The sequence below is a fragment of the Aricia agestis genome, chromosome 6, assembly GCF_905147365.1.
Source record: "Aricia agestis chromosome 6, ilAriAges1.1, whole genome shotgun sequence".
NCBI classification, from domain to species: Eukaryota; Metazoa; Arthropoda; class Insecta; order Lepidoptera; family Lycaenidae; genus Aricia; species Aricia agestis.
This window is the reverse complement of record NC_056411.1, coordinates 670,564-685,367: the sequence shown is the minus strand read 5'-3', so window position 1 is coordinate 685,367 and position 14,804 is coordinate 670,564. Positions and strand designations below refer to the sequence as shown.

Genomic DNA, 14,804 nt, shown 5'->3' with positions numbered 1-14,804 from the left:
TCAAAATGAAGCTACTCACAAATAATTCGCTTGAAAAAAGTAATAAAAAAAATCTAGGGCTCCCGTACTATGTTTATTGTTAAAAAGGGTCCGAGACTGACTGAAGGACGTTGTATAACTATAACATCGTATGTACCTACACTGTACAGTCATGATCTTCTTACTTGTAAGTAAGATATACCAATAGTAATTGGTAACTCTTGCATGTTGCAGTTCCAACAAATCCCAACTACTTTCATTGAGATACCTAACTTCAAACCTGCCAAACCAACACATTCATCCGATACGCCGTCGATAATCAAACATGTTAAAGGTTGAGAATTCTACAATAATAGATAATAATAACAATCTGACAAGTCGGCCGGTGACACATCGTCATCATCATCATACTGACCGTGCGTTTGGCGCGCGCGCCGGCGAGCGTGCAGGCGGCCTGCAGCAGCGCCAGCGCCGCCAGAGCCAGCACGCTGCCCAGCACCGCCCACAGCCGCGCGCCCGACCCCCACCCGCCTTCCGCCACGCGCTCCGTCTCCACCGAGCGGACCACTATAAAATACAAGTATAGCAAGCTTAGAGAATAGAAGAATACAAAATCATGAGTACCATGGAAGTTCATAATATTTTTATATAAGTACATGGGTGAAATTTTGTGCCTTATGTCCTGGTATTAAGTGTCACGATTAATACTGCTATGACTGCGTAGTGCGTACATTCACCGACGTCCGACAAGTGTAGATATCCGGCTGGCAAAATTATTTCGCTTTAAATATGCGATGCAATGTTTGTTGTCGATTAATATTAAGTCGCAAAGATTACGCAGGGACCAGGGTATAACCAAATATTATTCAAGGTCTACTGTCTTCGTACGTCATAAGGGGAATTTAATAGTTGTGTCATCAATCATCATACTTCTAAAGCCACAATAACCATGATCAACTCACGTCCTTGCGGTTCAATAAGCAGGAACTCGGGATCGACTCGCAGGTCGCCGACGGAGCCGCGCGCCAGCACCGAGCGCACCGCGCGCTCCCACTTGCCGAGGTCGGCGTCCGACTTGTCGTCCGACTGGTCGTCCGACGCGTCGGTGACGTTGTCCGACTTGTCGTCCAGCGCGCGCCCGCTCTCGTCCGGCATCTCTATCGACTTGAGCGTCACGTCGGCTATTATTGCCTTCGTTTCATTCCTGTAATAAAAAAATAAATCTATGACTCACGAATTTAGGGCTCCCACACAAAACTGCAAATTCGCATTGCATCGCATCGCATCGTAATGTTATTTTTATTATGAATTTGTGGGAGACCTTTGATCGGTTCATACTCTATCTAGTGTTTAACATACTTTTAAGAGTATTTTCACTTAAAAAATTAGGCTGCTTCAATCTTCAACGATCCAACGAACATATTGTTATCTCTATCTCTAACGTTGTCGGAAGTTAGTCGTAGTAGCGGTTGTTGTAAAACGAAAGTTGTAAGAAAGCGGTTGAAGTAGACCTCCACCACTTCCTCAACGTTCCAATAATACGACAGTGGCGGTACCCCCAATTAGCCTCACAATCCTGCATTGCGTTATCAAAGTTTCGGAGAACGACAAGATATATTTAAACAACGTCTAATGTCATCAGTGGGCTTCGGCCTGACCGAGCATGCTATCTCACTCGGTCAGAAGATCTTTCTTTTCAGCCGCCACTAACATCGTTAAACTACTATGGTACTCACTGACTGAACCCGTTTACAGTGATTCCCCGGAATCCAGGCACCCCCTTCAACTCCCCCTCCAACCCGCCCGCGAGTCTTGCGGCCAGGGTGGTGAAGTCGGGTGTGTCGGGTGCGGGGGGGCGGAAGCTCTCCGCCAGCCCCTCCACACGCACCAGCATGGAGTAGGAGCGACCGCCCGGGACTGGGGGCTCTGTTGTTACTTCGTCTTCGGCTGGTTCTGAGAAGTGTGTAAATGTATGTTTATTATTAAATTTATTCGTTACAAAATAACAAAAAAAAAATACTGAGTTAATAAGCAACCTACATCCTGACAGAAATCGAGCTTCCTAAATAGTTGATCAGCATAGGCAGAGACTAAATATACTCAGGGCCCCCGCTACCATATTATGTGCAATGTGTGCAATGCACACGGGCGCCATCCTCTAGGGGCGCCAAATCATCATCTTTGGGGGCGCCAAAACCAAGGACCCAAAAAATTTGCCTAAAGGGTCGTCATTGAAATCCTTATTTTGCACACAGGCGCCAGTAGCCCTTACGGGGACCCTGGATATACTAATAGGTTAAGTAGGTATATAATACTTAGGGCCCGTTCACCACTTCCTGATAAGTGCCAAATAGGCTATCTACCATTTAACTTGACCGATAAAGTATGGAGAATATGTCAAAAAAGTTGTGAATAGCCAGGCTATTCGGCACTTATAAGGAAGTGGTGAAACAGGCCCTAAGTATTATATACCTACTTAACCTATTAGTATATCCAGGGTCTTAACCTATTATTATATTATTTGCCCATTATAAATTGGCAAATAATTGATTTAAAATAATATCTATTTATTTACATATCTCTTTCACACACACTAATGACTAATGAGTAACGGCTTTGTAGTTTGTAGTTCCCACATGTACTCCATAGCACAATAGCGGTGTTTCGGTAAGCGAGTGAAAGTGTCTCTTTCGTCGTAGTTCAATAGGAATTAGTACGTGCTCCATATTGATCGATTGATTAACACTCACCGGGTCCGCACGGCTTGATGCATATCCTCTCCTCGGTGACGTGCGGCGTGTGGAGGTGCTTGCTGGTCTTCTTGTTGACGGGGTCGAACCCGCCGCCGTGACTCACGAACATCATGTACAGGCACCCGGTGTCAGTGAACGCCAGGTCCTGGGGTGATACAATAAAAAAAGTAAAAACTTTATTGTCTCATACTAAATACAAATTTGGAAAGGAACACAAATATTATTATCATAGTACCAAGGTTTACATGTTGAAGTGCGCAAACAATATTTAATTAAAGAAGAAAAAGAAAGAATATCTGAAGAAGAAAGAAGAATACTTTTTGAATGCTCATTGGAGGAGGCTTATTTTATGCTTCGGCAGGCTAATATACTATCAAAGAAAAGCATAGATAGATGACATACGTAATTTGATTGGGGTATATATTATATCAAGATTGGCCGACATCACCAATTAACATAGACACAGTATTACAATATTATCCCTAAATTGTAATACTGTGATATAGATGTGAAATTACCCAATCAAACTAATATAATTATGTAGGTCCGTTATTAGCCTATGAATCAATATTTCTGATAATACTGCTTAAACCGTATGTTATGATTTTTTTTCTGCCTGTATTTCTTTACATTAATTCTTCAAGCCCCATAAGAGCACCGGTGATCGCGACATCAATAGAATACAATAGAATTTCCTGGAAACTGTGATCGAAGTATTAATACCAACAATAAGTCGTATGTCTGAACCATAATAATTGATTTAGCAGAACTACCTTCTGATCCCCAGTATTCCTCTTCCTCACGAAGCTCAGTGTAGTAACACCATCCACGGTTGAGCCGCTAATCTGCGTGAGGTCCTGTCGCGGGTCGAGGCGCGGCATGGCGTACCCGTTGAGCCACGTGTCCAGCAGGACAGGGCGACCCGACTTCGGGTCCAGCCAGCCGATCACCGCGTCCGTTTGAGACTGGAAATGCCAATGAAAATTATTTTCTGTAGGATAAGACTGTTCGGTGTGCATCCGTTGTCTGATTGCCATAACACAAGTTCAACTTACGTGGGATTAGACGCTGTGATGTACACTGTCTACTTTGTGAAGACGACAAAGACTTTAAAGAATTGAAGTAAAAACAAAGAAAAAACAGAGGCGTTATTCATGTAAATTGTAAATGCAATCAGCCAGTCATTATAAAAAGTTACACTTGTGTGAGACAAGTCACAAAAGTTGATACATACTGCCGCGCAATCTTAAAAGATTTTACTGACAAAATAAATACGGAATAATATACGAAAATATGGACGAAACTATCACCATCTTATCTTAGGGCTGTCTCACTACAAGCTTTACCTTAATTAAATATTACTTAATTTGATTAATAAAGCGATAATATTATGAATTAATATTTTAAATACGTCTCACAATAGCTATACCTATAAGTGTAACGAGTAGCTAATCCTGATTTCTCAGGTGATAAATAAGTGAAATTACAAGTACAACAATACTAACCATCTTCCGATCATTGCTGAACCCGATGCCGGTCCAGTGTTTGCTCTGCTTCGTAGTTATGGTGAACCTCACACCGTCCTTCCCCCGTCTCTGCCCCAGGTACTCCCAGCTGGCTGTGTAGTCGCAGGTGTTGTTGGTGACGTCACAGTCAGCCGGCAACTTGAACTGCGCGCCGCAGCGGTCGCCGCCTAGCGGGGTGATGCCGCCGGCTATCGGGGATTTGGCTTCCTCTGTTGAAATTTAATGGGAATTATAAATTATTGAATAGTAAGTTATATTAGAAACTAGTTGTTGAACTATTGTATAATGTTGTTACGGTGTTGAATTGTCACAGATGTTGAATATATTTTGTTGCGTCGTTGTTAGAAACTTTGATAGCGCGATTAAGGATTGTGCGCTTTTTGGTACGCAGCATTCTGTACATAATGGGGATGTCGGCGCGGCGGTTCGGGAACGAATCCGGTAAGAGGAACCGGCAGTGGAAGTTAGCCAAAATTTTGCAATAAAACTAAATTAGTAAGATTACTCAGTACAAGCCGCCCAAAAACTTTATTTTTATTTATTTTTCTTTATTCTATGCCAACAGCGTATTACAATTTAGAAATTAGTATGGCCAGTAACAGGTATTACGTTGTTTGACAAATAGTAGTGCTATTTAACATAATAATAAAAACACCGCATCGTAATTATCGACAATGAGGTCTTGGCATGGTTACTATAATATTATAAATGGCTAAACAACTCTCAGTATTGTGGTTTTAATGAAATATTTTGTCTCCTAATTAATATTAATAATATATATGTTAAGAGTGTGTATGTGTGTGTGTGTGTGTGTGCGCGCATGTAAGTGTGTATGTGTGTGTGCATGTGCGGCACCCTAGCCCTACGACACGAAGTCTTGGGATCAGTGAAAAATACCACTAGGGTACCGCATGTCAGGTTTGTACAACATGTTTATGTAAATATTTTTTTAATCATCCTTTTTTTAATATTTTGATAACTTCACTCTTGAATTTTCTTTTAGAATTGTAAGCAAATAGGTCTAAGTACATACTTAATTAATTTTTTTTGTGTATGAGCGACTTATACGTGAGATAACAGAGTTCTGTCCATAACTAGTGTTTGATGCAGGTATGTGCAGTAGGGGGGTGTTTCTGGTGCGGAATTTCGGCGTTCGGAAGGTAAGTTGTGACACGAGGTCAGGGCAATCTATTTTACAATTTTTCTAATAAGTCCAAAACAGTACGTCTCCGCTCCAGGGGCAAGAGATCGAACTCAGCGCAGCTCTCGTCATAGGAATCAAATCTTTTACCACAGCGGTAAGTCAGGTAAGTTTAAATATTTTTTTCTGACTAAGGCGACTTTTATATATAATGTAATGAGGGGGGACCATATCGGACTATTGTACTCCAAAACGCTCCTCACGTATGCGGAATAGACGATTTTGAGTGCTGAAATGCTTAAGAGGATTCGACACCACCATTTTTCCATACAAACGTTGTCCCCTGTTTCCTCCCTGGATAATGCCGGTAGAGTTATGATTTTTTTCCTGAATATCTATGGCTACTATTAGCATGTCCCTATGTTTTCTTTTTTTTCATAATTTTATTATAAAAAAAGATAAGAACGTCCAAAAACTTAAAAAAATGGCCAGATTTTCCTCTGTGTTCAAACACCCAGAAAACAAAACTGGCTAAAATATACAAAAAAAGGAAAACATAGGAACATAGCTCAAGCCTTGCTTTAATTCTTAATGAAAAAAGTACTTAAATCGGTTAAGTTTTTGAGAAGGAATCAGCGGACAACGAATCGAAGATTTTCTCTTCTTTTATTAGAACTTTTGTCGTGTTGTCTCTATCGCGCTCTGCGGTGGGAGACTTGAGATTAGTGAGACAGCAATACATTTTCAAATACCTATTTTCAATTTCTCTCGCCCCTGGTGTATCCTCTTAAGAATGACTACTTTCATCAAACAATTTTCAAGCTGTGCGTGGTTCATATAAGAGCTCACGTTAGGAAGGTTTTATGATAACTCACCGAAGAAATTTATATGCGCCAAACCCCTGGACTCTCTGCCGTGGTACTTGATCTCGTCGGGGCGGTAGAAGCCGCGCGCCTGCCCGCCCGCCCAGATCACGTGCATGTCCTCGTCCACTAGCGAGTGGTCCGTTGGTTCTACCGCCTGGAAAAAGACAATTTAGTTAAGTAGATAGTAAAGGTATAACATAATATCTGATATTGATAAGAAATTTTTGTTTCATAGCATTTTAAGCTTATATTATATACCTAGTTTAGAAAGATTCACAATTTTGAGCTAAAACAATAGTCAATGGAATACGCATATAATCCACTTTGTTTTTTTTTTTCTAATGCATGAACGTCTGTTGTGCATTGCTATATGACAGCATCACAATCTGCCTCCGTTATTATAACCATTCATCATAGCGCAACGTGATAGGGGCCAAATTACTTGTATTATCAGCCCTTCAGATCTAGGATTCATCTATTTAACAATTTTCACAATTTTCGTTCGACTCGGATTTGGAAAATTGACCATTCGATCATTCGTCAACGCTTAGCTCAGCGAGCGTCTATTGGACGTCGTGCGGAGAAATTTTTGAATCCGTGGCGCTATGTAGCTTGGGTAATTAAGTAGGTATTACATCGTGTTAAATAGGCTGTAGGCATATTATCGTGGCACATGACAGCTATATAGTGACCCATGAGTCATGACAGCTATATCGTGACACATGACAGCTATATCGTGACACATGACAGCTATATAGCGACATAATATGACAGCAGTTTGACACGTAATGTTAGAGCCTAAGGGCGCATTTTCATTAGTCGTTAACTCATACGGTATACTTACAGCATACGGGGAGTCTATGACAACGAATGGCGCATGTCTATTGGTCGTGGCATGATCTCCCGCACCCCGCATGCGGGCCCTATCGACCAGTGAAAATGCGCCATAAGCCTAAGCGGCACCTGGTGGCAAATAGAATTTCAAACACCCTCCTTGCACATTGTGAATCAGGGCCCTGATCTGGTGTACCTTAATCTTCTTCCGGAACATGATGGTGGTGACGCCGTTCTCCTCAAAGCCGGACGCCGCCGTCACGTCGTCGCGCCCGCCCCAGAACGTGTCCACGCGAGGGGTTGACCTGAAAATACATTTTAGATTCGATAGATTGACAAGACATTTTCCTATAATAGGACTTTTTTTATTTCTACAAGATGATGATAAGACTTTTTCTTATTATTATAGTTTAATTCTTTAATTTAATTTTACAATTAAAATGTACCAGATGACAGAATACTAGGCGATTTAGCCCTAACTTTAATTATCCGGATTTACCCTGAATCTAAAACATACCCTGAAATCCCTGAATAACATTGACAACTACAGCTCTGCTGAATAGCCTTGGCTGATGTTGTGTCTTGGAAAAGCTGATAAGAATTAGATCAATTTGTATAAACCCTTTACTTTTTGTCATAATAAAACCTATAAAAGCAAAAAAAACTACTTCGGAAATCGTGGTCTTTACTCTTTGACCCCTAAGCTATTTAGTACCATACTACATATAGTTCCTCTTTAATCAAAAATCAAAAAATCAAAATCAAAAATTGTTTTATTTCTGAATAAATTTAAAATAAATGTTTTCAGAAAGTCCTACATGATGCCTACCACCGGTTCGGGAACTAACCCGGCGAGAAGAACCGGCGTAAGAAACTCGCACGGGGCCCACTTTTTTACCAAAAAAAGTGAGAAAAAAATTAATCTTTTAAAATAAAGTTTACAATTTTGTAACTAAATATTATATACAATATCCACATACATAATTGTAAGTCCTATAATAATGAAGAAGTAGCCTTGCAAGAAGCTTTAGACATCTTTAGGCCTAAACCGCAGAACCTTTTGCTGATACATATCCCGGAATTGCGGGCGTCATCTAGTACCTCATAGATAAGTATGAAAGTTCTCTCACCTGTCTCTAGTGTAGTAGTCCAGAACCCTGTGGTAGTTGCCGCGCGCGGTGCCGATCACGATGTCGGTGCAGTCCATGGGGTTGAAGTCCAGCTTCGGCGCGTACTCGTGCGCGGGGAAGTAGCCTGATGATGATGAAGGTTAGTACCGCATACTTTTAGGCCCCCAGTATACAATGGCCCACTGCAGGCCATCGTGAATTGTTGACCACGATCACTTGGTGTTTAACACAATGGCGCATGGCCCATTACTGACTGGCAATCCACTGGCCATCGTCCGCCAATATACACAATTACCCCGTCTACACAATGGCGATGGCTTGAGTGGGCCAGCATGGAGCTTTCTGAAGAGGCACCTTAAGGAATTCCTTGATACACGATAGTTAATGAAAAAGTATTGTCTTAGCGTAACAAAATATTTGTTTATGTGTGTGTACCGTCATGTATTTTGTAAAATAAAAATCTGTCTTAAGACTGTCGTGTCTCAAGGAGTAAGATGTGTGTATTTTTAATTATTATTATCATTTATCAACAATGATACATCACAGTGTGACTAGACATCTTAGTACACATAGTCCAAGAAACTTTTGTGTTTTTATGCTGCAAACCGGATCATTAAATAAAATGAAGTACATACAATTATGTAATTAAAATCCAACCATATATATTTACACCATTAGAAGTTATATGTTTAATTTCGTCCCAACTTAGATAAGTTTAAAATATTAAAATATGAAGATTATTTAAAAGACCCGAGACCACAAGAAATAAGTAAGTAAACAGAAAATGTCCTATGAAACTGAAAAGCACACTAGTAAAATAGAAGTTGGTTTCAGGAAACATATTAAGATAATAGAGACAAGATAAGAAAATTAAAATATGAGTAAGAAAAAGAAAAGACGTCAAGGAAAACCACTCCGAAAGTAGTAAGGTAATAAAGACAATAAAGAAGGAAAAAGATTATCCAAACACAAGTAAACCATCCAGATGAACCACTCCAAAAAAGGTGAGATAAAACGAGAAAAAGGGTGAAAGATTAATCAAAGAGAAATAAAATATCCAAATTCCAGAGGAACCAACTCCAAAGTAAATTAAAAAGAAACAGAATGAGATTATAGGTAAAAAGAGAGATAGGGTAAGGGGAAAAACAAAAAGCCAGCACAAGCAAAAGAGCATTAGTAGCGCTAAAGCAAGTTATTGTAGTTAGACATTATATTATGGTTATGTATAAAAGAAATGTGTAAATTATAACAGAAAATCTTTTTGAGTACAAGTAAAATATGATAAATGAATGAAATATCAAATAAGTAAAGATATATTCTGTATTAAAAAATTTTTCGTATTAAGTATCTATTTTTTATTACAATTGCAAAGCATCACCACAATTAATAATTTACGTACATATTACTTTAAGCGGCAGAATTTTAAGACTTTTAATTTTAGCGTTGAGTTAAATTGCAAAACCTACTCGTAGCCACTACCATAATAATTGCAATTTATCTCAACGCTAAGTTCTGCGGGGCCAAAATGGTTGCTTTGGAGAATCATATTATTATGAATCTTATTATGATTCGTTTTTTAAATCGCAAAATAGTCACTCTGAGCTATACTCCACTCGGGCTAACTTGTCGCTAACGGCCATTGACTCCCTGTCAAAAACTTGTCATTTTCCATATAAACCGCGATTGACAATGAAGTGTCAGATATTGTCAATCGTGGTTTTATATGGAAAATGACAAGTTTTTGACAGGGAGTCAATGACCGCTAGTGACAAGTTAGCCCGAGTGGAGTATAGCTGCTTGCAATTCATATCTTGTAATTCGTACTAATTTGACATTCGTCAGTTTGACAGTTTTGACTATCCATTTGCTGAATTAATTGAGAGGAATCGCTAAATGTGACCATTTTAGCCCCGCAGGTGTTACAAGTGTTGCTAAAGCGGTGCTCTTACCTGTGTCTTCTCTCAGACCCTTCACAAGCAAATTGTCGTCGGCTTCTACTGACAGATTATCTGGTTCTGATGTGGAATCGAGAGAGGGTTCGGGAGAAGGTTCCGGTTCTGATTTGGGTTCGGGCGCAGGTTCTGGTTCAGATTTAGGCTCAGGGGAGGTTTGCAATTTTGGTTCGGGGGATGGTTCAGGTTCTGATTTGGGTTCGGGTTCTGATTTTGGCTCAGGAGAAGGTTCGGGTTCTGGTTTAGGTTCAGAAGATGGCTCAGGTTCTGATTTGGGTTCCGGAGATGGCTCAGGCTTAGAGGAGGGTTCTGGTTCAGATTTTGGTTCGAGGGATGGCTCTGGTTCGGTTGTCGGTTCTGACGACGGTTCCGGTTCTGATTTCGGTTCAGAAGCTGGTTCGGGTTCTGGTTCGGGTTTCGGAGCTGATTGTAAATTCGACTTAGTTAATTTTGGTTCGGGTTCCGCGGTCACTTCGGGTTCGGGTTCCGGTTCCGAACTCGGTTCGGGTTCCGGTTGTGGTTGAACCGAATCGGTCACAGGTTCAGATTCTAAATTAGGTTTTTGGGATGTAGTACTTATATACTTAGTAAATTTAGGCTTTGGTTTTGAGGACTTAGGTGTAAACTTTGACTTTGGTTGAGACTTAGTTTCTACGTCAGTGGGAGGGGATCCTAGGTCTATCGTTGATATTTCCACATCTGCAAAGAACGTCATGCGATATTATTTGTGTATTTTACAGATTAGTTTGCACGTCAATATTGTGGTCGCGATGCCGTGGTATTAGCACACGAGTTACCTTAGTTTTTTATGTTAAGAAATTACTAGTAGTTAGAAGTAACTAGAACTTTTTACTCACTTGGTGCGTCGTCAGCGGCTCGCTTTTTACGACCTGTAATATTTAAATGATGTATAAAATACAATATTTCTAAACTATGATTTGTAAGTTAAAGCCACTGGATCTTTACCTTTAGAACTAGAAACTTTGAAAGAAACGCTGGTTTTGACTGTGACATCATCGCCAAGGTTTTTGAAATCAAATCCGTCGAGTGTGTGCATCGCTACCCTCTTATTTCTGTTATCGTTTTCAAAATTCGGATTTACAGTAGTCGGTTCCGAGGATGGCTCGGGTTCTGGCTCCGGTTTAGGTTCCGCTGTCGGTTCTGGTTCTGGTTTTGGTTCAGCGGAAGGTTCCGGTTCGGGAGTCGGTTCCGATTTGAGTTCAGGCGTGGGTTCCGGTTCAGATTTAGGTTCGGGGACCGGTTCCGATTTAGATTCTTCTACTTGCAAGTCATGAATCTTCGATTTGGTTGAGTTTGTCTTTGGTTCTGGCTCAGGCTCCGGTTCTGCTCTTGGTTCTCCTGATTGTGTTGTTTCCGCCTTTGGTTCCGGTTCCGGTACAGGTTCTGGAGCTGGGGTAGTTGCTGAAATATTATAAAGTAAGTCATATTGTGTATGAAATATTTATCTAGTATAATGTATTATCTTTCATGACGGCATATTTTATTTACTTACAGGGAGTTAAGGGTACACCTATTACGGGGAAGTTCTTGCATTCCTTCTTCAAACCTTTTGGTCTCCAACCGAGAGCTGAAATAAAATACAACGTAATATTATGGTACTGTAGTTGTATTCAAGTTTCGCATTATTTAATTAATAAGGTTTTTATACCTTAATAAAGCTTCGTTAGTTTTATTAATAAAACTGTACATCGTAGGTATTATACAATAACCTGGTAAGACCCAATTCTTATTATTTCTGACTTTGATTAATTGTATTGTACGGTATGTGGCTGGCCGGCTCGTCTCGACAGTCTTAAAGTCGATCTATGATCAGGGTCTCAGAACTAGCCCCTGATGTCGCTCAGACTAGCTGCACAGCGCCATGTTGGATCATCATCATCACTCACCGGCGTACGACGTGCCGTTGACCACCATGACGAACTCGGCCTCGCCCAGCTCCTTGACGACGCGCCAGTACAGCGTGAACTTGTCCGACAGTGAGCGCTTGCTGTACAGCGCCATGTTAATTGTCTTGTCCTTCCAAGGTGATTCTGTAAAATAACAATGTATTGTGACGCTTGTACATGTTACAACTTACACATGTAACGTTACATGCTAATGTTACGTCTTCAGATATGAGCACATAACATTACCGTATAACTAACACGGTGTTAGGTTAGTGATAATTTTGAAGCATTTAGGTCAAGGTCACGGTCTTTCGTAGCACTTGCCGATAGGCTATACTCACTCTTGTTGCACCCCTTGCCGTAGAACCCGTGCGGGCAGTAGCACATCTTGGTGGGTGACTCCGTGGCGTTGATATCGAGGCACTTTCCGCGCAGGCCGCAGTCGGCATCTTCGGCACACTCATCGGCGAACTGGCAGCGCGGCCCGCTGTGCAGCTTGTGACACTTGCACCGACCCAGGATGTGGAAACCCCGCCCCGAGCACGTCTCGTGGTAGTCGCTGCCTGGAATTTTAATGTGTTGCAAATTAGATTAATAACAATACCTACTAATGTTATCAAGATGTAAACATCGCGTAATATGTATGTCTGTTAACTCTGAATCCACTGGGAAAAGACCAAGAAGTTTCTACAATATAAGCAAGCTTCTGGACAAACATTACGGGTGCTAATAATGGCGAACTACAGCTCCAATTTCCAATTAGAATGTCATTGGAGCACATAATTAAAGTTCATAACTTTAGTTAATCTAATACATAATATCTAATTGTGATGAGTGATGATGAGCTGTCATCACTGGTTGTCGGTTGTACTCACGTTGCACGACATCAATATCGGCGCAGGACCAGAAGCGGTACTTGGGCCCCCACTCCCCCGCCTCGCGCTGCAGCTGCAGCGTGCAGTTCTCGCACGTGAAGTCCGACGGCAGACGCACGTCGTAGCTCTGAGCGCTGGACAGAAAATACTTAGTTTAACTATAACTGTAACTTTAACTATAACTACAGTGCAAAATGTCAAGTCTTTGGTTAAAGTTAAATATGGCGTCCAAGGACCTCCGCTCATGTATATCTGAAAATTTACTACGTTTTACGGTGTTATATTTTTCCTGTCGATTTTTACGGATAATTAAATTGTTTGATTGCTATTTTCCACCAGGTGCCGCATATGTAGCCTTGGGGTCTATCGCGTGAAACTGCTGTCATATGTCACGATAATATGAATATTCGACACGTCACACGATAGACCCTAAGCACCTGGTCTTGGCCCGTACCACCCAGGCCATCCTAATAGTGGCACCTGGTGGCAAACAGAATATCAAAAATCAAAAAATCAAAATCAAAATTGTTTTATTTCTGAATAAATTTAAAATAAATGTTTTCAGAAAGTCCTACATGATGCCTACCACCGGTTCGGGAACTAACCCGGCGAGAAGAACCGGCGTAAGAAACTCGCACGGGGCCCACTTTTTTACCAACAAAAGTGAGAAAAAATTAATCTTTTAAAATAAAGTTTACAATTTTGTAACTAAATATTATATACAATATCCACATACATAATTGTAAGTCCTATAATAATGAAGAAGTAGCCTTGCAAGAAGCCATCCTACTCCCAAGGTGTGCCATCGTTTATGAAATCATTGACCTTATAATAAGGCTTTGGCACACAAACGTTCTTTAACTACTTTTTTAAATTTATTAATGGAAAGATTTTGAACGTTTTCTGGGATTTTGTTGTAAAGGCGTATACATTGACCTTTAAAAGATTTACTGACTTTACTAAGTCTGATCACCGGCATATCTAGCTTGTGCTTATTTCTAGTATTCCTAGAGTGAATGTCACTTTTAACTTTAAATTTACTTATATTTTTTCTAACATATATTACATTATCCAAAATGTATTGAGAAGCAACAGTTAGAATACCAATTTCTTTAAATTTATCTCTCAGAGATTCTAAAGCAGACATTTTATAAATAGAACGTATGGCTCGCTTCTGCAGCACAAATATTGTATTAATGTCGGCAGCGTTTCCCCATAAAAGGATTCCATATGACATCCTACTATGAAAATAACTAAAATATACTAATCGTGCCGTATCTTCGTCAGAAATTTCCCTAATTTTTCTGACTGCATATGCTGCAGAACTGAGCCTACCTGCAAGATTAACAATGTGAGGACCCCACTGTAATTTACTATCAAGTGTAATACCTAAGAATACAGTGTTGTCTACCAAATTCATCTTCTCATCATTTAATACTACATTGGTTTGGACTTGCCTAACATTGGGCAAAGTAAACTTTATACATTTTGTTTTACTAGAATTTAAAAGTAAGTTATTAACATTAAACCAATGTACTATTTTTGAGAGAGCACTGTTTACCTCGTCGTAGTTCGACTGTTGTCGCTTCACTTTAAAAATAAGTGAAGTGTCATCAGCAAAAAGCACTACCTCATTATTATTATCCTTAACTAGATAAGGTAAGTCATTTATATAGATGAGAAAAAGAAATGGGCCTAATATAGATCCCTGTGGGACACCTAATTCTATTTTGGTTCCTTTGGACCTTTTACTATTAACCTCAACCCTTTGAGTCCTATTTTTAAGGTAAGAAGTCAAAAGGCTGAGAGCAGAGTCTTTAATTCCGTAGTGGCGCAATTTC

The 14,804-nt window shown here is 40.2% G+C and overlaps 1 protein-coding gene across 6 annotated transcripts in view; it reads right to left on the bottom strand.

Moving 5' to 3' along the window:
* The window catches only part of LOC121727565, a 66,246-nt gene that overhangs the window by 6,490 nt on the left and 44,952 nt on the right, over positions 1–14,804 (bottom strand). For 5 of the 6 annotated variants that reach the window (XR_006035693.1, XR_006035695.1, XR_006035694.1 and 2 more), the window contains 16 exons: positions 12,964–13,097; positions 12,430–12,651; positions 12,089–12,232; positions 11,695–11,769; positions 11,148–11,603; positions 11,039–11,071; positions 10,179–10,880; positions 8,230–8,353; positions 7,296–7,404; positions 6,275–6,419; positions 4,238–4,467; positions 3,506–3,697; positions 2,730–2,877; positions 1,716–1,932; positions 942–1,183; positions 395–546 (listed from right to left, as the gene is read on the bottom strand). Coding sequence is in view for 2 of the 6 variants with exons in the window: in XM_042115455.1 (XP_041971389.1) it covers positions 395–546; positions 942–1,183; positions 1,716–1,932; positions 2,730–2,877; positions 3,506–3,697; positions 4,238–4,467; positions 6,275–6,419; positions 7,296–7,404; positions 8,230–8,353; positions 10,179–10,880; positions 11,039–11,071; positions 11,148–11,603; positions 11,695–11,769; positions 12,089–12,232; positions 12,430–12,651; positions 12,964–13,097 (3,325 nt within the window). In the remaining 4 variants the exon portion in view is untranslated. The remainder of the gene's footprint in view (positions 1–394; positions 547–941; positions 1,184–1,715; positions 1,933–2,729; positions 2,878–3,505; positions 3,698–4,237; positions 4,468–6,274; positions 6,420–7,295; positions 7,405–8,229; positions 8,354–10,178; positions 10,881–11,038; positions 11,072–11,147; positions 11,604–11,694; positions 11,770–12,088; positions 12,233–12,429; positions 12,652–12,963; positions 13,098–14,804) is intronic. The other variant, XR_006035696.1, reaches the window with a different exon arrangement.